This window comes from Glycine soja, chromosome 12 (genome assembly GCF_004193775.1).
Source record: "Glycine soja cultivar W05 chromosome 12, ASM419377v2, whole genome shotgun sequence".
Lineage (NCBI taxonomy): Eukaryota > Viridiplantae > Streptophyta > Magnoliopsida > Fabales > Fabaceae > Glycine > Glycine soja.
Window position 1 is genome coordinate 4076328 of NC_041013.1, and position 23884 is coordinate 4100211.

The following is a 23884-nucleotide window of genomic DNA, read 5'->3' on the forward strand; positions in this document are numbered from 1 at the left end:
TCGGAGTTAGGGTGTACTTGCAGAGATATTAGTGTCCAAGTCATTCAATACAGTAACAGAATTGAAACATGGAGTATGTACATGTAGCTGCTTAATTGATGGAGTATTAATTTATATAGATTATAGGATGCAAACAGTATGGTAGAGCAACTCTATTAAAGTTGCTAAGTTGATTCGTAAAAGTTAAATAGTTTGAAAACATCTTGGGAGTAAATGATTTTTTTTATTAAATTCTTGTAATTGTTTATGAGCAATACAATCAAGGTTGCTTATCCATTAAAAAAATATATATATTCAAGTTAAAATAAGAGTTTTTGTGTGGGTAGAGAGATAAAACGAGGTTACTAAAAATAAGTTAAGAACTCAAGTTGTTTTTGAGCGAAAATTAATAAGTGTTCTTAATTTCTATGCAAAAATATATAAGGGACAAACTAAAATAGAGTAAAAAATTTAAATTAAGATCTTGCAATAAAGATGTTTTTAGGTGATTTTTATTATGAGCTTATCACTTTTGTATTAAGAAGAAAATCCGTTGCATGGTACAAAAATGTCTTTCACATTAAAGTATGTTTGTAGAAGCTACATGATTGATAGTGGGGGTTATGTGGTTTCTGGAATTGATAATTAAGCGACCATTATCTTTGGAGATTGTCAACTGGGTAAGTTAAGTACTTGATTGACGTAGGGAGTGAGTCGATTAACTTGTCGTACGCAAGTATTATTGCTTGATCGTATTACAAATTTAGAATATTTGGTTTATTTCACCCAAGGGTGAGCATGGGTTAGTTCTATCCTTGCCCATACCTAACCTCTTTTTTCTTTTTTTTACAAATATTAATTATTAATTTTGTTAGTTTTTGTTAACAAGGAAATTAAGTCTGTGATTTTTTTTCTTTTTTAATCAACCAACCAATCTTATATCTTTACCTAATCTGAAATTATAGTTGAATAATTTTTTAAATCCAAATTCAACCCGAAATATATGGGACAAGACGGAACTGATCCAAGTTTTTAATATAATGTTAATTTTAAAATTGTGTATAGTTACATTATAAAATAAAAGAAGTAAAGAACTTGAATTAAGATATATTTTATAATATACATTTTAAAACTAACAATTTTATTATAAAGATAATATCATGTTATAAAAAATATTGACTATTAAATAAAATGTTTTATTATTAATTCAAAATTATTCAAAAAACTTATAGTTTTTAAGAAAATGTTAGATTAACTAGTTTTGACCGGGAGTTAAAAATTAATCTTTAACCAATAATTTTGATTAGGGTATTTCTTTTTAACTAAAAGTTAATTATAATCTAAGATCCATTTAAGAGTTTGAATTTTTTCTAGAGATAATTTTTCATACATACAATTCAAAGATTAAACTTATACTCACGACTACATATTTAAGAGATAAAATTACTTATTAATTATGTTATATGCTGGTTTGTTTAGAATCTAACTTAAATATATTGAAGTTATAATAATTTTTTATACTAACATTTAATTTTAAATTATCATATAAGATAAGATTATTGTGTTTTATAATAATTGTTTTAAAATTATATTTATAATAATGTATAATTAATTGAGAATATGGATTTTTTATATGAAAATTAAACTTTTTTTTAAAAAAAAATTGTAGCATTTATTATCCAAAAATATGTAATAACCCCTTTTTTTTCTTTATGGATCTAGTCGTATATTTTGGAGGTAAGCTTAATTAATTATATGCCGAACATTCATTTATTTATATGCCAAACAAAAAAATCCCGTAATTATAATGATTGGGTCCTTTATTTATTGATCGATGGAGAACGGGAGATCCTGATCCGTAGAGTACACCCTAACATGCGTCATAAGATTTAACAACTTTAATAAAAAATTTCGCTAAAATATGTTTTTTTTTTCTCCAGGAAAGTTAGTGTTTTTTTATTTTTAGTTTGGGTAAGTTCATTTCCCTAATTTTAATCTATATAAAATGACATTTTTAAAATTTTGGTTAAGTTTTTTTGTTCTTTTATAGTTGTTGCAAATTTATGTTGTTTTAATTTTAGTCTCTTTAAAATTTTAATTTTTTTTATTTATAGTCTTATAAATTTGTGTTTATAAGAACAAAAATAAAAAATATAAATAGGAAGTAAAATAAATAAAATATTTCACGGAAATCAAAATTTAAAAAATAAAAACTTACGGAAACTAAAAATAAAATTTTTATTTTAATAATAAATTTGTACAATTTTAATATAGGTTTTTAGAATAAACTCTAACTCTTATAGTTTTAATTAATTCTGATAAATAAAATATTTTTTTAACGTTAACAACTCTTTTATATATATATATATATATATATATATATATATATATATATATATATATATATATATATATATATATATATATATATATATAATATTTGTTAAAGTACGCACACTATTTTTCATATGTTAACAAATTATACAATTGATGTAATATCTAATTATATTTTGTAATGTATTCATATTAAAAAATGGTATGTATACATTAATAAATTCTACAGATATTTGCTAATATACATATATTTATCATCAATTACACAAACTTATTACATGTAAATACAAATATAATTAGTATTTATATTCATAATATATTTTATATATTTCTTATATTTTTGTTTTGTTTTGAGTTTAATAATACTTATTGGTTTGGGGTAGGATCAATAGATGGTTGGGTGCCAACATAATTAGAATGCCTCCTCTTATTATAATATTTTCATTCCAATGTTTATGGAAAACAATATTTCTTACTTATTTTTTATTCTAATATTAATGATACTATTTTTCTTCTGTTTTTTTTTTCAATGTACAAATGACGAGATAATTAAAAGGAATAACTAATCCTTTTTTAAAAAAAGTTATTCAAAATGACAAATAAGAAAACTAATAGAGTATTAATTAATAATTTTTATGTGAATAGTATGAATATTTTTAAATTAAGAAAGATACAAATTTAACTAAAAACATTATATTTGTTATACAATATAAATTATTATTATTAGTATTATTCAATACATTTAATACTAGTATAAGAATCATAGTATATAAGAAATAATTAATTGGTGTACCAAAAAAAAAAATACTAGTAAGAATTAATTTGGCTATCACGTTGTGGTGTCAGATTTCTGCATCTATATCCCTCGACCCCACAGCATTTACATTCATGAAGCCAAACCTACCTAACTGCAACCTTTATGATCGCCTTGAATAAGTCTCTCGTCCCATTTTCGTTACAATAATCTCATTTTAATTAATCCGATTATGTGAATGTTCCCAAAGCAATGGAATCTCTACCACGCCAAGCACAATGATATTAATTATAAATCCTGCCACAGGAAGAAAAAAAAAACAACAAATAACAAAGATAAAGTTACATCAAAATTTTTTAACCTGTATATTATTTGACGAATAATAAATAACATAAATAAAATAATATAAAATTTATTAAAATATTTAATATTAATTATCTTAATTTAATTTATATTAAATTTGATGTGTTTATCGAAATAAAAAAGAGAGAAATTATAATTAAAAATCGGTGTTTTCTTTTTAAAATGATTGTATTGATGAATTATTATATTTTTTTGTTATTAAATAGATAAAAATAAAAAAAAATTATGTGTGTTGTTAATACTTTATATATGAAACAAAAAGTTGTTTCGTGATTTTTTGAGTAACAGAAATTAAAAAATATGTCATTTTTATTTGTTTGATTTGTGTTGTTTATTAATATTTTTTTAAAATCAAATGTGGAAATATTATCCAGTACTATCATATTTTTATAGCGAATCAAATGAATCGTTAAACTATTATATTCATCAATTTTCTTCCACTTGCTCACAATCTTAGGTTGGTTAAACCATCAACGAGGGAGTCTGTATATATATCATGGAGTCATGTGAGAGTGTGTAGTTGAGAGTGTTGATGGCTACCTTTCTATTCATGCCCTTCAACAACGGTTTTATTGGGCTTGTGGGTGCCATTTATTGTTGGGTCGAGCCCATTAAGAATTTATTTGAAAACGATGTTATTTACAATTTAGTTTTACTTAATTTTATCGACTTTGCTGATGAGTTTTATAAAAATATTCAAAATAATTTATTAAAATTCTTAATTATTTTAAAAAATAATACTATATATTTCTATTTTTTTAAAATTTTTTTTACTATGATAAATAATCTCTTTATTTTTTTATTTTCTTAATTTGTACTTCCTCCGATTCCAAATATAAGAAAAATATATTTCACACTAGTTAATAAAGTTAATTAATCAAATTTAATTATACTAATCTTAATTAAAAAAAATCTGAGCAAAATTTATTTTCCCTTTTTATATTTGAAACCAAAGGAAGTATTATGAGAACAATTAATAATATTCTCTTTATTTTATGTTAAATGATTTTTGTCCGGCAATTTATTTATTAGACTTAATTTAATCTTTTTATTTTTATAAAATTTAATTAAGTCTCTTATTTTCAAAATGGTTCAATTATTTTTAAAAGAATATTGGTAGTTCTTCGTAACGGAGTGGTAATACCCCATGAAATGCGGCTTTATAATTTATGTGAAACATAGAGCCCTTAATTGTTCCTTTGATATGGGGTTGGATTAGGGATGTTCATAGTTTAGATGTATCGGTGATCTAATTATATTGGATTGAATTTGACATAACTCAATTAAGATTTAATTATGGACAAGATAGGCTTTTTTGTTGAATCTAATCCAATTCATAACTTATAGTTTAATTTATTATATGTTTATTAAATATAAACACATTAGTAATTTTTAGTTTACTATTAAATTATTAAATTAAATCACTCATATTTTTTTTAAGTTATTTTTATCTCTATCTTAATTTTATTTATATTTTCATATACTAATATTATATTATCTTTTTTTTATCTAAAATAAAAATGTCATTTTACAAATTAATCTTTTTTAAGTGTATTTAATCATTATATAAACTTTAGGAAAAATAAATTAATATTCTAAAAAAATTGATTTTTTAAAAACAAAAAATTAAATATTAATATTTAAGATCCAATTATCCCAACCCGACTTTAAAAATTACTGTTATCAGGAACATGGAGACAAACTAATTTTCCTTTAAAGACGGATCCATACCCAAAAACGCAAAGCTAGCTAGCAAGCATTTAGGAAGTTTCCTACGTCTTTCGGTAATCAAATATGTTGACCAAAAGATTGGTTTAAATAGTATGATCTGTGTTTACTAAATTTTATGTGCCATTCCTAAAAAGTCAGGTATTATTCCATTTTGACCATTAATTAAGAAACGGCATGATCCTGGATTCCTTAATCCATCTAATCAAGCTAAGTTCAAACTTGAGAAGCTCTCCTGTAAATCTTAATCTACTTTTTTAATTGTTATAAAAAACACTTAAGTTAATTCATTAATTCTTATACATTTATGAATTCATTAATTTTTTTATGAATTAATTTATGTGTAAATTTTTTTTAATAAACTTAGTAGAATCTTGAATTTATTATGTGAGTTGACAAATTAAAAAAAAAATATTTTGCTAGTGTACTTTTGTAAGTCAAATTCAAAGTTTTGGTCTTTCATTTAGTTGGTGTTAGATAGTCACTGACTGTCAGTTACTGCTAATTCTGTTATCTACTGATTACTGTAATGCCAATCTTGCGCAGTTTACTGATTTTTTTCTTTTTTTTTCTGTTTACTGATTTCATTCCATCTTATCAACTTAATTTTTTGGTTATCTCCAACTTTTATCCTTCGATTTTTTTGGTTGATTCATGTGAGAAATTACTAGTCGTCATTAGTTTTGTTAACAAAAACAATATTCTACCAGATTACTATAGCTTAAAAATCTGCAACTGTTTGTAGTAACAATTGATTTTATACTTAAAACTGTTTTTCACCGTAAACAGTCGTAGAAAATATTACTAATATGTTCGTGAATCGTGTTTTCTTTCGTTTCGTACCAATGTCTGCTGATTTCTAATGTGAAAAGAACAACCTCTTATTACTCTTCCAAATTTTCTTACTCAAAATGTACAGAGAAACTTTCTAAAACAAAGAGAGCTAGTGAGAGTGAATTATTAAAATACATGTGGAATCACCCCGTGCAAGAATATAATTTGCTCCTAATTAACTCCTTAATCAACCCTTAAATTTTTTAAAGGGAATTAGCCCTAAAATTTATGAAAAACATATATTATTCTCTGTATTAAAATAGTTATGGCTTAAATTTTTATAAATAGATTAATTTTTTTATTAAATATTATTATATCTAAAAAATAAATTTATTGAATTATTTGATTCCTCTTAATTCATTCAATAAAAATACAACAAATAATGACAACAACATTAAAACATAAATTATTTTTCTCTAGTCTTTTAAAGGAATAATAATATAAAACAAACTAAAACTTGAGAAGTGACCATTAATTTGACGTAAAAGAGTACTAGTAATACCGCAGACAAATAAAAATGTTCAATCATATCTAAATTTATATTTTAAAAATAAATTATAACATGGTAGTACTTACGTAAAATAAATCATATCTTAAGATAAGTAGAAAACTTAAAAATACATTTTCTATGAAACACATCCCGTCTGTCATGCATAACATATATTTTATTTTTCCAAGCAAACAAATTAAGTTGACTAAGCCAAATAGTGCAGGACTCAATTATTAAATTTAGCTAATGAGCATTCTACGAGTATATTTTTTTAATTACAACCAAACGTTGATACCTAAGGGGCAAAATGGTCAGAAATTTTGAATAAACACTTAACAAGTTGAGTTATAAATTCCCATGTCAGGTCCCTAACTCTCATGCTCATGCATGCACAAATCGGCATCTCCAAATTTTCTCTTTCCGTCTTCTCAAAACCTCCAAACTACAATACAATGGCAAGAGTTTGGCTCACGGCGCCGCTAACGGCGCTGTTACTGTTCGCATTCTCCTCCGCCGTTAGTTCGTGTCCGCCGTCGGACCTGGCGGCGCTGCTGGCCTTCAAATCCGCTGTCCGGGAGTCCAACGGCGGAATATTCAACTCGTGGACCGGCACCGACTGCTGCCGCAACTGGTACGGCGTCTCCTGCGACCGCAACTCTCGCCGCGTCGCCGAGATCAGCCTCCGCGCCGGTCCCGTCTACACCACCTTCGAGAAGCCCTTCCGTCCGGGCTACATGTCCGGTTCCATCTCGCCGGAGATTTGCAAGCTCACGTACCTCTCCAGCATCATCATCACCGACTGGCAGGGAATCTCCGGCGAGATCCCGCGCTGCATCACCTCCCTCTCCTTCCTCCGCATCATCGACCTCACCGGAAACCGAATCTCCGGCACTCTCCCCGCCGACATCGGAAGGCTCCGGTACCTGACTCTGCTCAGCGCCGCCGACAACGTCATCGCCGGCGAAATCCCGCCGTCGCTGACGAGTGTGACCGGTTTGATGTATCTTGACCTCCGTAACAACCAGATCTCCGGGCCCATCCCACAAAGCCTGGGCCGGCTTCAAATGCTGAGCCGTGTCCTTTTAAGCGGGAACCAAATTAGTGGGCCCATTCCGCGCTCATTCTGTGATATATATCGTCTCGTGGATCTTGACCTCTCTAATAACCGTTTGCTCGGGCCCATCCCTGAAGCCTTGGGCCGAATGAAGGTTCTGTCAACGTTGAAGTTGGATAATAACAGGCTTTCGGGAAGTATACCAGCGAGCCTTTTGGGCTCGGGTATTAGCGAGTTGAACTTGAGCCACAATTATTTGGAGGGTAATATACCTGACTCGTTTGGAGGTACCTCTTATTTCACGTTACTGGACTTATCCTATAATAACCTCAGGGGCCCAATACCCAAATCCATGTCTTCCTCTTCCTACGTTGGGTTTTTGGACTTTAGCCACAACCACCTCTGCGGTCCAATTCCAAGCAGCTACAGTGATGCCGATGCGTCGTCGTTTGATTACAATGATTGCCTCTGTGGGAAGCCACTCAAAGCTTGCTAATTAGTGCTATATTCGATCTATATCAACAACTGATACTCTTTTCTAATCATCGATTAATGTGTTTGTGTGGTCATATTAATTCATATTTTTGTCTGCTTTATTTCGTTTAATTTGTAAAATATAATACTAGTAGAAGGATTAATTTCCTGTCATATCCATGCACGTGCATGCCATGTTAAGATGTGCCTGAATTTGAATTCAACCAAGCCTCAATTATTAACACAGAAGATTTCAGATTTCATTTCCGGTTCAGTTGCGTTTTTTTTTCTCTATGGATTTCTGACTGTAACGTGGATCAAGATTTTATATAGTACTATTTTCTTATCCTGTGTGCATGCACGAAACGCGTTTGCTTCAAGGTTGACCAAGCTAGCTCTTGCTTCGAAATTGAAATCAGGATGTCTGACACCCTACCTCTTCCATTATTACTACAACTACTGGAACAACAATTTTTTTTTAAAAATGACCGATTATTAGTATTTTGATTTGGATAGTAGAGTTATTAATTGTCAACTATGGATGTCCGGTTTTGAATTTGAATGCGTGTTGGTGAAATGAATATGTGGAGAAAAGGAATAGGAGACACTGACGGTACACGTGAAGCAGCGGTGAGAACATGATGACTGAAATTGCTGTTGCTGCACTGCTGCATTCAATTAAGATGAAGGGTCCGATAAAACCGGAATAGTAATTTAAATAGGAGAAACTGATAAAAAAATTTAATAAGTGATAAAATATAAAGAAAAAATATTTTTCATTTATTGGCTTTAATTTGATTCATTCTAATAAAAACATGGCATAATTAATTCCATTTAATAAACATTTCATCGATATGTTAAATAATAATAAAAAGATTAATTTCTCTTATTATCTTCTATTTATGTAAATAAAATAAAAATATGTAACCAACAAAATCCGTAGGTCTAGAAAGAAGTCAATAATACACGATTTGCTGATCTAGTATGAGCTTTTTGCATAAAATCTTCTAACATATATAACCCGTAACCACTAACCATGATCAAGGTGAAAGCCTCTGAATTTTTTGTTAGACTATTGAAATTATGGAAAATGATAGGTTGATCCTGTCTCGTGCAGATTTCACTTAATTTGAAATTTCGGAGTACTCTCTCTCCTTTTTCGAATCAATAAATTTTTATTGCATTTGTTAATTTCTACATAAAAATATTAAAAGGCAGATGAAAGAAATATTGAAGCTAGTATGTGTCTCCACATGAAAAATAATGGTAACAAACCATCCTGCACCCTTAGCTAAAGCTGAAATTTTACCAACCTAGGAACCTATGTCGTCAGTGGGGAACAAATTATAACAATTAAAATCAATGGGTTCAAATATATAGAATTGTACGGAATAAAATAAAATTAAAAAAATAAAATTGTTCTTATAATTTTTTATAAAAAATAATTATATTTTTTGTTTTTCTTTTTTTAAATGAGAGAGGGTGTGTTTGCACTATCTCGCTACAATGTAGGTTTGCCACTGATACTAAGTCCCCATAGTAACCCCCAACTTGTTTAATTAGGGGGCGTGTTAGATCGATCCCTGAAAAATTGCAAGAACTATTTGGTTAGGCACTAGCTATAAAACTCAAGAGAACTAGTATTTTGTTTTGAGATGAATTTTACGAGGGTTTCGAGTTACAATGTTTGATGGAGGGATCTTCTCACGTGGGTAAGCTCCTTCGCGTTTCCATGGCTTTTTGTGCTTCAAGTTTGCAATGAGGGGTGAATATTCTATAACCAGTGATGATAGATTTACATGTATATGGGTTTGGGGCACCCTTTGTGTCCCACAGTAATATGTATATATATTTTGCTGATTTAAAAAAAAAGAGTCCCTCACCAAAAAAGAAAAGCATTATAAGCAAGTCATAGGAAAGTTTTACTAATTTCCTTTAGAATGCGTTTAGACAGACAATTTTAATTGAGTAAAGTAATTTATCAGAGAATTTAATTTTCTTTAATCTAAAATTTATTATTTGGATATTTTTTTATGAAGAATTTAAATTTTTGAAATTTTAAAACATAATTTTAAATAATGTGTAATTTTAATTTCTTTGTAAAAGGTGAAAAATTAAAATTCTCTTCTTTATAAAAGAACTTTTCAAAACATTCTTGCGTTTCCTTTATAACTTTTATCCTTTCTTTCACCTAAATTCTCTTCACGACTCATTTTCTTTTACTCTCATAATTTTTTTTTATTCAAATACAAAATTTTAAAATAAAAAAAAATTTAATTGAAGTAATTACAATTCCTAAAATTTAAAATTCCTCATAATTTGAAATTCCCTCATCCAGACACGCTACTCATCTTGCTTATTTGGCTACCGGGCCACTTTGAATTTTAATCTTCACTTAGGTAGGAACTTTGAATACGAGTAAAGGATGATGTTGTTATACACTTTTCTCTCTCACATTTTTTCTTTCCAACCTATTTTGACGGGCCAACCTCCCAAATCATCACAAAATCTGACGTGGATTTGACTTTACAAAAATATATAAATTAAGCTCTCAGAGTATATGTAGATTATTTACTCAATTTTTTTTAACAATCTTAGTCAAACCTCTAAGTCTTATTATTTGCAAGTTTCTTTTATACGTGAAGGTTGTTTATTAATTGCATAATTAATTTGTAAAGATAAATAAAACTCTTAGTATTCTAGAATGCCGTCATCTCTCCAATCCCTGATGTGAAGTAGAAGCACAGCTCCCACAAGAAACTTTGAGCTTAACTCTTTAGGCGATCCGTTAAGTGTTAACTCAATATAAATACCATCACTTTAAAAAGATAAACACTTTGCGAGAAATACTGAACACATACTACACTCAAAGTGTCAAAGTGCAATTCTCCTTTCTTTTTAGTGTAATAAGCAACACACTTCCGTACTATTTCCCTTCCTTTTGATCAATCTCATTACTTCTTATCCTAATCTAACTCTAACTAACAGCTTTGTCCATTCACCACACAGAGAAAACACGTTAGCCTTCCCCACCACGATCACTTTCAAAATCCACACTTCCAAAATACCTTTCTTGTTAATAGCACCATGCAACGCTAGCTAGCTTAGCTTCCCCAAGAAAAACACCAAAATCATCTCTTATATCACAAGCATTAATTATTTAATTCCCCTACACATACAACACCGACCAAATGCTAGTTCCTATATATAGTAAGTGACATGCATGCATAGTTACACTTGCACACTCACTATAATAATCAAACAAATATTATAACCTTAGTATACCAAACAACAAAATGGGTGGTGCTAGTGTAAATTTCTCAATGGCACTAGTAGTAATGACCCTAGTTGGTCTAACACCCTTATCAGTTACCTCATGCCCTTCCTCCGAATGGGCAGCACTAATGTCCTTCAAAGAAGCCCTAAAAGAGCCCTACCGTGGGTTTTTCCATTCATGGAGAGGCACCAATTGCTGCTACCGCTGGCACGGCATCACGTGCGACCCCACCACGCGCCGCGTAGCGGATATCACCCTCCGTGGCGGTGACATGATGACCGGCCACATCTCCCCCTCCATATGCAACCTCACGCAGCTCTCCAGCATCACAATCTCCGACTGGAAGGGCATTTCGGGAAACATCCCTCCCTGCATCACAAAACTCCCTCTCCTCCAAATCCTTGACCTCTCCGGCAACCTCATCCACGGCCAAATCCCCTCCGACATAGGGCGCCTCACGCAACTCACCATGCTCAACCTCGCAGACAATCACATCTCGGGAAAAATCCCGAACTCCCTCGTGCACCTCTCCAACCTCATGCAATTGGACCTTCGCAACAACGCCATCCAAGGCCCAATTCCAATGGACTTGGGGCGGCTCAAAAAACTCAACCGGGCCTTATTAAGTCATAATCTCATAACGGGCCGAATTCCAAGGTCAATTTCAGAAATCTACGGGCTGGCCGATCTGGACCTCTCGCTGAACCGGTTGTCCGGTTCGATTCCGGCTTGGTTGGGCCGAATGGCGGTTCTGGACTCGCTGAACCTGAAGTACAACAACTTAACGGGGAATATTCCGTGGACGGTGTTGGGGTCGAGAATGAGCCACGTGGATCTGAGTCGAAACGCGTTGAGTGGGCGCATACCGAACTCGTTCGGAGAGGACTCGTATTTCATAAGCCTTGATTTGTCGTATAACAATTTGAGGGGTTCGGTTCCTAAGTCTATGGCGTTGGTCAATTACATTGGCTACTTGGATTTGAGTCATAATAACTGTCTCTGTGGGCGCATGCCACGTGGCGTGGCCTTCAACCACCTTCAACCGCTAAAACCATGCTCTCGTGCCTCTGGTCGCATGCATGCGTGAGTCAAATATGAAATACTATCTTTGTTGTTGTGTCTTTGTGTGTTCAATATCAGAGGCTTGGGTTTCATCGTTCAGCAGCTAGCTTTGCATGTCATTCAACTTTGTTTGTCGTCAAATTAACTAAATGTGTACTTCAAAATAGCAATTCATTTTCTTCTTCTTCTTCTAAACATTAGCTTTTGGGACAATGTTTGATTTTGAATTGTTTTTTTTTTTTTTAAATATATATATGTGTATCAAAATGATATATTACTTCATTTTATTTTGATGTATGATATGTTATTTAAAATATATATAAATAAATAAACATATCAGATGCTCATATGATGTACATGATGATGATCATGATAATATCATATTATTTAACAATTGAGTTAACAAAATGTGTAATAACTACTGGAGATATTGTTTTATTTAGTTTGACATATAACTATAATTCTCTCTTTCTCTTTCTTTGAAAATTGTAATATAAAAAGATTGATGTGATAGATAAAAAAAAAGAAAAATAATGTCATAAATAAATTTTAATTATTCTAGAATCACCAAATGTGTAAAGTATGAAAACAAAGATTTATACATTGTTGATTGAAAGTTACTTATAGCTCACGAGGTACTCTTTTAATTTTGTTAATCAAGTTATTTAAAGTGCAAGTAAAATTCTGAGATAAATTATGTTGATTTATGTACGTAGTTAAAGTTATTTAAAGTAGAATCAGTTATATGATCATTCAACTTTTCACTTTGATCAATTAATTGAGCGAGTTGTCTTAAATCTTATAATATATATTTTTGACTCATGATAAAAAATAAAATAGTTCATCCTTGTACACACTTAAAAACTATGAACTCTTCATTTATTCTCAATCTATTCTACTACACTTGAAAACCTTTTACTAAACTATACTAAGAGTGGGTCACACTCATAATTCAATGTTGTTAACTATTATCAGTAGGACAATTGTTTAAAAATTTAAAGTGAAGATTTTATTGAAGTGTAACGTTCAATATTACAATTACATATTTAGTATGCTTTCCAATAATTTTGATTTATTTATTATTTTCTTAACCATTGTTCTTAGGGTAAAAGATAGCAAATTTGCTTTTAATTTAGTGGATTTCGTGATTTCATAATGTTGAATAAATTTTAACTCCCAATTAACGCCCATTTCTCACAAGAAAAAAACGTTATATTCAAAGCAGTCCAAGAAACAGTGTTCTTAACCGGCATATCCTTAAATACTCTACAAGCCTCCAATCTATATGCCTTAGTGTAAGGTTATGGAATGGGTAGACATGGGTTCGTTCAAAAACTGGTGGGCGAGCTTTGTTTCCTCGATTCTTCACCCTTCGCCAAGTTATTGGACTCTTGCGTTCGGTCGAAGTCTGGAATTGACGCGCGACGTATTCATGCTCGGATCATTAAGACACAGTTTTCATCTGAAATCTTTATTCAGAACAGGCTCGTAGATGCTTATGGGAAATGCGGTTATTTTGAGGACGCACGCAAGGTGTTTGATCGTATGCCGCAGAGGAACACTTTCAGTTATAACGCTGTTTTGAGCGTTTTGACAAAGTTTGGTAAGCTTGATGAGGCTTTCAACGTTTTTAAGTCGATGCCTGAGCCCGACCAATGCTCGTGGAATGCTATAGTGTCGGGTTTTGCGCAACATGATCGCTTTGAGGAGGCTTTGAGGTTCTTTGTTGACATGCATAGTGAGGATTTTGTGCTTAATGAGTATTCGTTTGGGAGTGCTCTTAGTGCTTGTGCAGGGTTGACAGATTTGAATATGGGGATACAAATCCATGCTTTGATATCGAAGTCTCGTTACTTGTTAGATGTTTACATGGGTTCTGCTCTTGTTGATATGTACTCCAAGTGTGGCGTGGTAGCTTGTGCTCAAAGGGCTTTTGATGGCATGGCTGTGAGGAATATAGTTTCCTGGAACAGTTTGATTACGTGCTATGAGCAAAATGGTCCTGCGGGAAAAGCTCTGGAGGTTTTTGTTATGATGATGGATAATGGGGTTGAGCCTGATGAAATTACTCTGGCCAGTGTGGTCAGTGCTTGTGCAAGCTGGTCTGCTATTAGGGAAGGTTTGCAAATTCATGCTCGTGTTGTGAAACGGGATAAGTACCGGAATGACCTTGTGTTAGGCAATGCATTGGTTGATATGTATGCAAAATGCAGAAGAGTTAATGAAGCTCGATTGGTTTTTGATAGGATGCCACTTAGGAATGTGGTGTCTGAAACCTCCATGGTTTGTGGATATGCCAGGGCAGCCAGTGTGAAAGCAGCGAGGTTGATGTTTTCAAATATGATGGAGAAGAATGTGGTGTCCTGGAATGCACTTATTGCAGGTTACACACAGAATGGAGAGAATGAAGAGGCAGTTAGACTTTTCCTCCTCCTAAAGAGGGAATCTATCTGGCCAACCCATTACACCTTTGGGAATCTACTTAATGCATGTGCAAATCTCGCTGATCTGAAGCTTGGTAGACAGGCTCACACTCAAATTTTGAAGCATGGATTTTGGTTCCAGTCTGGAGAAGAATCTGATATTTTTGTGGGGAATTCTCTCATTGACATGTACATGAAATGTGGAATGGTTGAAGATGGATGCCTGGTTTTTGAGCACATGGTAGAAAGGGATGTCGTTTCATGGAATGCCATGATAGTGGGGTATGCACAGAATGGTTATGGTACAAATGCCCTTGAAATTTTCAGGAAAATGTTGGTATCAGGACAAAAGCCAGATCATGTTACTATGATAGGAGTTTTATCTGCATGTAGTCATGCGGGGCTTGTTGAAGAAGGACGTCGTTACTTCCACTCAATGAGGACCGAGCTTGGTTTAGCACCAATGAAGGACCATTTTACATGCATGGTTGATTTACTGGGTCGGGCTGGTTGCCTTGATGAAGCAAATGATTTGATACAGACAATGCCAATGCAGCCGGATAATGTTGTCTGGGGATCTTTACTTGCTGCTTGTAAGGTTCATGGAAACATTGAATTAGGGAAGTATGTGGCAGAAAAGCTCATGGAGATTGATCCCTTGAACTCTGGTCCTTATGTTCTTCTTTCAAATATGTATGCTGAGCTTGGTAGATGGAAAGATGTGGTGAGAGTCCGGAAACAGATGAGGCAAAGGGGAGTAATTAAGCAACCTGGTTGCAGCTGGATTGAAATTCAAAGTCGTGTGCATGTTTTCATGGTGAAAGATAAAAGGCACCCTCTTAAGAAGGACATCCATTTAGTTCTGAAATTTCTCACAGAACAGATGAAGTGGGCTGGCTATGTGCCAGAAGCTGATGATGATGAGATTTGTGAAGAGGAAAGTGACTCTGAACTTGTCTTGCATTTTGAAATGGAAATGGAGGCTGATACTGCAGTTGCTTAAAATGAAATTCTTCTGGCTAATTGCTCTGAGTCCTTCACTAGAAAGTAGGAAGATCTGGTATTAAAATTTCTTAGAATTTGAATGAAGGCTCTAGAAATTTAAGATGAGGGTTCCTCCAAAATTTTTCTAAAGGGTTTATTTAAGTTAAATGTATAAGCTAGTAAATCAGAATCAGATTTGCAACTGAGCTTGACTCCTGCATTAAAGCTCATGCCACCATACACATAACAGCTCTTTTTGCTTTGAGATTCTAAAGATATCGTTCCGCAAGAAAAACAGATGGCTCACCATGGGAAGAATCTACAAGTGAAGAGGTTTGTCTGCTTCTTGGTGAATCACATCCACTCCAGAAAGATCAAATTGTTCTAACATCACTGATCTACCATTAGCATCTGCCAATGTTGAAAATTTTGAGGAAGATTCTTTTAGGACAAGCTCACAAGCCTAAAGGTTCCCTGAAGAGCCAAATCGGATTTAGGCAATTTTAGCATTGCTAGTGATTGGTTTAAATTTGCCAAAACAAAAGTTGATTTTTCAAACTGTTGGGAAAAAAGAAACTAGTTGCTATTGTAACTGGCAAGGATAGGAGTAATCCAATCTGCATGTCTAGCCCCAGCTTTATGGTCTCAATCATCACCAATAGTATGACCAACAAGAAGATAAAGAATTGCTTGAACAGATGCATATTCAGGCCTGTCATCTGGATTTAGTCCAAAAACATATCAGTAATATAACCAAATTCCTTTGCTAGAAATATATGCTTTAGAAGAAGAATACTTGTGTACTCAACACATGGATTATCTTGTGAAGCTACCTTTCATGGCCACTGTTCTTCAACCATTCCACATTTCAGGTACATGGATTATCATGGTAGTAGTTGGCATTGGCAGCTGAAGGGTTAGCTTGTCACTAGCACTCCATTGTCGTGTGATTGGCAAAAACATTTCCTAGAGGTCCACAAAATAAAGTATTACTTCAATGTTTCAAGTGTTATTTTTTTTTTTTTCTGTTAAAACATACACAAATATTTGCTGCAAAAGATCTTATTTATTTTTTGGTGGTAGCATTATAGCAACTAGTTTATGCATGTTAAGAGAGATTCACATCTGGAGTTGTCAGTGATAAAGTGCTCTGCAGAAGTAAGATTTCAAAACTTAGATTGTGGAAGAAAAAAGCAAAGGATCTTACATTTCATATGCTGTTGGTGTTTCTTCTCAAATAAGGTTTTAAAAATGGCATTGGAAATCACAAATTCATCACAGTTCCTTAGAAATTATTGTACCTTGTCCATTATCCTTTAGCTGATTTGTTTAGCAATTAAAAATTAAAATAAATCCAAGTCACTAAATTGTCATAAGCTTAGGGAGGTGAGGTGTGAAAGTACTATTACTAGACTATTCCTAGAACCTACAGTTTCTTATCCACATCTCAGAGGACCATGATATATTAATCCAAACTAATTTCAACAACAAGCTAAAAGAATTATGAAAAGGACCTAATGTTTTGAAAAATAATCATCAGTGCAGGAGGATTTAGAACAAAAGCAGACTAAATCTTGCCCAGATTATGAGAATGCTTACTCTAAAAGTTATATATAAGATGAATATTTTGCTAAATGCGATGCCAAATCCCATAAAACAATGTCAGGGGTACCTAAACTGGAGAAAACATAAATGTCACTCGTAGGTAAGGATCCCATGAAACAACTGGATCAACTGTCTGATTGTGCAAAACTTTGCCAGATTTCCAATTAAACGAGCTTGATATGTACTGAATGATATAAAGTGTAGGATCTTTGCCTTTGTCTTCAAAATAGACAGAATCTCCCAGTTTTGAGAAAGATTCAATTCCTATAAACAGAAAAAGAAATTGAGAATGAATGAATGATGATAGTATAGTTGAGTTGACAATGAAAATTGAGCAGTTTGTTGCAGTTTGGAAAGTATATAAACAAAACAAATGCACACCCGTTCCATAGCAGCACCAGAAAGAGTTAAATGGTGTTCCCCAACTATGGTAAGTTTTAGCCTTGGAAACCCCAAGACCTAGTGGAAGCATATAAATCATCACTCCAGGATCGGTCCCTCTTTGAATGCCGAGCACACCATTGGTCAAGGCATGCTAGTAATAGTCTGCATAAGAGACTTCTTTGGTCCATTTAAACAGGTGGCGCGAAACCTGAAATCATTTTATTTTTGTGTGCTAAGAAAATGGAAATACTCGCAAACACATATACAGATATAAATCATGAACATGCAGTGATGAGTTACCATGTGAAAAAAAGTTCTCTCTTTTGACAATTCAAATAACTATGAAAAATTTTCATATACACATTTTTAACTCCCTAGCATTACATGATGAACTAATAAAATGATGATTCTTCGTTCTCTGTCGTTTTCAAGTTATCTTCCATTCTCTTTAGATCACTCCTATGCAAAAATTGAAGAAAAAGAGTTAAGCAAGACTATATTGGTTATCAACTAATAAAAGAATAGAAGATTTCTACTTGATGTCCTTGTAGCAAACACTTATTCCATGGATGATTTCAAATGCATATGAAAAAATTTAAACTAAAAATGTGACATTTTAATACCAGAACTCGCCCACTGATGTCCCTCCTGTTGCATAGCTGTGAGAAGAGTTTACGATGTCTGATAACTGCTAAATAATTGTGAATTTATAGGAGTTAAATAGTCAAATTTTGGCTTAAAATTAATTATTTAGCAGTTATTTGTAATTAAAAGTGAGAAAATTAATTTAATTGAATTTCTGGTTGCAGATACGAAAAATAAGGTTGCATTTAGCAAAAGTGGCACAGAAAGGAAGAAAAGAAGAATAAATTCTGAAGCAGGCCCAATCCAATAGGGGCGCTAAGCACGCATCAGGCGCTAAGCGCGCATCAGGCGCTAAGCGAGCAACTAACTGCAGGCGCTGGGCGTGGCGTTAAACACGAAGGTGGAAACCGTTACGCGCGCTAAGCCCAGCTAGGCGCCCAGCGCCCGATCCAACAGAAGCACAGGCCCAGCGTGCATGGCGCGCCTAGCGCACGATCTGAACGCGCTAAGCGCGAGGTGTGGCGCTGAGCGCGACTACGAAGCCCATAAGCCCACTTCAGCAACTATAAATAGAGAGGCAGTCCCAAGGAAATATCATCCCATCTCAGAGCATCACTCTCAGTTCCTCAAGCCTGAGTTCTTTTCTCTCTGTATTCTTTGTTTTATTAGCTTATTCTTTCTTTCATCCCCAGTTGTAAGCCCTCAATGGCCATGAGTGGCTAAACCCCTAGCTAGGGTCTGGCAGGCCTAAAAAGCCAACGATGTACAATGAGCTTCAAGAGTTATCCATGCAAAGGAATTTATTTCAGATTTTTCTGTTCTATTTCTTTTCTTTTATTCTTGCATTCATTCTTAGATCTCTTTTTGGGTTTTATTCGCTCGGGAGAGGGTAATTCTCAATAATATTTAAGATTCAATGCATGCATCAGTTTTAGGAGTTATACGCTTGGGAAAGGGTAACACCTAATAGAACATCTAAAGAAAAGAATCATTGGGTTAGCATTGCTAGGCATAGAATGATAACTCACTGCCCATGCATTTAGCAACATCTAGAACTTAATCTTAATGCATTTTAATTATTGAATCTTCATTGAATCTTCACAAAGGCATTTGGAAGATAGGTAGTTAAAATAGGCTTGCCAACGTGAGGCATCAGGGGCAAGTAGTCAACAGATGTGGGTAGAACTAACACCATTTCATTGATAATGAATATCATACTTACATGCATCGTAGGCCAATTGGGTTTGTCTGGTCTTGACATTTCTATCAATTGTTTTCCCTTTTACTTATTTGTTTTAGTAATAGCACTCTTTTCTATTCCTACTTTCATTCCTACTTTACTACTTTACTCCCACTTACAAATTGAGAGGTATTGAATAAGTGCAATAAAATCCCTGCGGACACGACACTCGGACTTCCGAGCTTTACTACTTGTCACGATTTGGTGCACTTGCCAAGTCTTAACAATGTCCATAAAAAATGTCTCAATTTCATAAAACCAATAAACAAGCACAGGTCTCAGAAAGTTGAAAGGCATGATAAATGTTATGTTGTACTGGGCTATACAATGATACAAACCATACCCAATAAAGGGGAACAAACCAACAAATGCTATGAATAGACGCGAAATTTGAAGTTTGAATGAGAGATATACTGCATATATACAAAAGTATGCAATAAAGCAATACAGGAAAAAATTTAAAATGTAAACCGAAAGTAAAAACTATTAGGACAAACATTGCAAATAGAGATATAAAATTTAAGTATGAACCATATAGTTACTAAATTAAAAATGTGAGATGGAGGACAATACCAATTTATGTATTTTGTTTCTATCATTCATAGTGCAAATATACTCTCCAAACTATGAAAGACTGAATGCGTCATAAAGTTATATTACCAAGTGAATAGGTTGATTTTGCATGCCACTGACTACTTACACTAATATTAAGCCAATAAATGCACCCACCAGGTAAAGGCATTCAAAAGGTCCCCTTATAAACCAGTTGATAAGAAAGTGGTCTACCCAGCTATATAAACACTTATCTTGTTCATGAATTACCCGATGTGGGACTATTTTTAACAATATCTAATTGTTTTATTTGGAGGTCAGCACACAACACAAATAACATTCAAGCAGCAACAAGGGAAGACATTTTCTGTTGTAGGGTATCATTCTGTGTGATGGCCCACATTAGAGCTGATGCGCTCAAGTAATGCCCTTCACAGCATCAAAAACAAACAATCATAAATGAACTTTGAAAAGTGAATAGCAGAGGCTAAAAGTTGCAGGCAGGGGTAGTGTGTTTGTTAGATGCAAGATCACCAAAATCCCAGGGAGAACCAAACGTGCATTAGGGTGTCAACATATCATCAGTGTGTGAGGGATATTTCAGAAGTTACGAACAAACCTCAAACCAAGTAAATACATGGAGTCCAAGGGGTCCTTTAGAGAAAACCTTACGTATAGAAAGACAAGCTTTACAAAGGTTGAAAACCTTTGTTGATTTGTAAATAGCAAAACATCAACTACGAAATATTGTCTAAAAATGACTGCAATTTTTATTCAAAAAAATTGTTCAATCTTCTCTCAGCTACAAGTATAAAAATTCCAAGCAAAAAAGAGGAAAAACCATTGCATGGAAAAGATACTTGTGCAGTGTAATTTGATCCCCCAATATTTAAATTGTGCACAATTAAAATAGTGGGATCAAATTCCCAAAATAACAATAGATTGATAATAAGTAAACCAAAAGTGCAATTAATGAAATAAACTAACCAACAGAATAACCTCATACCGGAGAAATTTATACCTGGGACCACGAGAAATATATACGGGAAAAATTTATGGGTCTTCTCCTCACCTTATATGGTGCTCAACTTTTTCACTTCGATGTGAAATTTCACCTCACACTTGTACTCCAACACCTTCCCACCCTCCATAAGGAGTCCCAGGAGTGGATAGACCAACCGTCTTCCTAAAGCTCCAAATCAACATATACTCCAAATTTGTCTGCTGTGCTCCACCAAGGATGGAATCCTTATGCAACCTCACATCCTTGAAGAGGCACTTCTTTGAGAAATCCTTCAGGTGACTTGAACACACCCATGTTCTTAATATTCTTATACATAACTGCCCAATCGTGTTGGTGTTGTTCCGTCAAGAACTTCCTCGGCTGCAAATCTGCCCATACAGATTAATCGGTTGGCGTCAAATGAAGGTGAGACATGGCCTCTTCCTCCAACCTTTTATTCTTGGATGTCAAAAGCTGGTACCTTAGCATGTGTGATCGTGTAGGAATGTTTGTGCACTCCTTACCAGCAGCACAACCGCACAACACAAGGGTCACAAACACAAAAAAACCTCCATTCTCCTCCTGAGAAATTCATGATCATCAAACCAACAATATTAATGAACCTTAAACCAAAGCAGTGCAGGTACAAACAAGGAAGCATCAAAGTCAAACATTACTAACAGACAATCTCAGTTCGAGTAGCGTTAAAAGTCTACAACCAGCTAGAATTGGAACCCAACTCCGGAACTTCATAATCAACAAGTTGAACAAATTTAATCCAAAAAAACAAAACATAATTGGAAGTTACCTTGGATTTGCGAAACGAGGGGAATAGTTAACACAGCACATTCATGTGAGGGGGATATATATAGACTCTAGAAAACAAAAGAGATTGGAGTGCAGCCATATTCATCTGCAATTTTTGCTCTCGGCATGAATAGTGGTGGGAAGGAAAGACGAGAGTTCAGACTTTTATGGAAAAATACAATTATAAACTATTAAACTCTTCAAAAAGTTTAATGACGTCCATTTATGTCGTTATTTATCATGGTTTAAATTATTTTAAAAATTAATAAATTTATTATATATGATAAATGATGAATTGTGATTGAATAATTTTTAAATTTTTTTTAAGTATATAATTATTTTTCTCTTAAAATATAAGGACTAGGAAATTATTAAAAAAACTTTATTACACTTCAAACTTTGTATTTAATTAATTAATTATATTTAAAATTTAAAATTTTAAAAAACATAAATAAAAAACTTTTAAACTAAAATAAAAGAAACTTTTTCTATATATATATATATATACATATTTTAAAAGTTTAATCAAGGAATTAATGAGAAGCACATAATTAAAAACATCTCATGATAACATTTACCATTTCATGCAACAAATACTTTTCAGTTGTTACGGACAGTTATGAAAACTAGATTATTTAATAAACTAGCTTAGTTTCTGGTGTGTTTTCATATGTATTAAATTAACATTTTATAATTTGATAGAGTAATTTTTTATATTATTTTGAAATTTTAATATATTATTAATTATTTATTTTAAATTTTAATAGATATATATTAGTAGACATGTCAATAAATATTTAAATATATTTTTATATACACATGTTTTAAAAAATTATTATTTGAATCATTGTAGGATCCTCCCTACTTTGATGAAGTCTTGTACTTTTTTTTATTTTTTTGAAATAAAAATTTATTTATTTCATTGTTCTTTTTCTAGTAACTATAATGATTTTGTCGATTATTAATTTTTATAAAAAGTAACATCTATGTAACAAAATATTTATAGCAAATTCTTAATTTTAATTAATTAATTAAATATGTTAAAGTTATTATATATATATATATATACGAAAATACTATAAACACCAAGATCAATTTTATTAGAAATAAAAATTAAAAGAATAATTTAGATATATTATAAGTATGATGTAATTTAATATATTTTTATTTGATTTAAGTATTAATAATATAACTAATAATTTGTCAATGGATTCTTAAATAATAATATATTAATTAGAATACTTAAATTAAAGTTATTAAACTTTAAAAAAAATATTTGAAATAATAAAAAAAATTGAGTAATTGAGGCTTGATTTGAGATAACAAAAATTGAATAAATTTGTTTAATTATAATAGAATATTTTTTTATTTAATTGACCTTTTTAAGCTTTAAAAGTCATCTAAAGATGTTTAAACGGTAAAAAAAAGTATCAAGTAAATTTTAAATATCATATTTGGATAAAATTATATTAAAAATTATAAAAAGAAATATAATCTTACGCTATAAGTCACTTTTTAATTTATTGTTTTGTTTATATAAAATTCAGAATTTAATTTATTGTCTTCTCCTCTGTTTATGGTGTTTATGGTTTATGTTTCATTGCTGTCTATGTTCTTTTGCTGTCTTATTTTAACACTAATGTTGATGGACTGGATGCTTTGGTAACTATCAACACTTCTACAATTGATGACTTTCAGAACATTCTATTCCAAATTCTTCCGGTGATTGTCTTGCAGCTTTTGTTTTCGAGCTTCTGTTCCAAATTTTAACACTAACGTTGAGCTGTATCACTCATGATCTTGCATATCAGGCTCTGAGTTATATAAGACTCAATGTACCGGATGTGAAGGGTGTAATGAAAAAAAAGCACCTAAAATTCTAAGTATGCTAAAGATAAAGCAAGTTAAAGTAGATAAGTGAGGAATTTTCACCCATTGAATTAATTTTTGGG

The 23884-nt window shown here is 32.4% G+C and overlaps 3 protein-coding genes across 3 annotated transcripts; all 3 read left to right on the forward strand.

The window, feature by feature from the left end:
- Positions 1 to 6867: 6867 nt before the first annotated feature.
- Positions 6868 to 8282, forward strand: LOC114379166 (DNA damage-repair/toleration protein DRT100-like). The gene has a single exon (XM_028337767.1). The coding sequence runs from the start codon at positions 6935 to 6937 to the stop codon at positions 8030 to 8032; it is 1098 nt and encodes a 365-aa protein (XP_028193568.1). The 5' UTR covers positions 6868 to 6934; the 3' UTR covers positions 8033 to 8282.
- A 2936-nt stretch (positions 8283 to 11218) lies between these two features.
- On the forward strand, positions 11219 to 12544 carry LOC114380266 (DNA damage-repair/toleration protein DRT100-like). The gene has a single exon (XM_028339272.1). It carries the CDS (start codon positions 11307 to 11309, stop codon positions 12372 to 12374), a length of 1068 nt encoding a protein of 355 aa, XP_028195073.1. The 5' UTR covers positions 11219 to 11306; the 3' UTR covers positions 12375 to 12544.
- A 974-nt stretch (positions 12545 to 13518) lies between these two features.
- LOC114380265 (pentatricopeptide repeat-containing protein At2g13600-like) lies at positions 13519 to 16828 on the forward strand. Its single transcript, XM_028339271.1, has one exon. It carries the CDS (start codon positions 13658 to 13660, stop codon positions 15773 to 15775), a length of 2118 nt encoding a protein of 705 aa, XP_028195072.1. The 5' UTR covers positions 13519 to 13657; the 3' UTR covers positions 15776 to 16828.
- The last annotated feature ends 7056 nt before the right edge of the window (positions 16829 to 23884 follow it).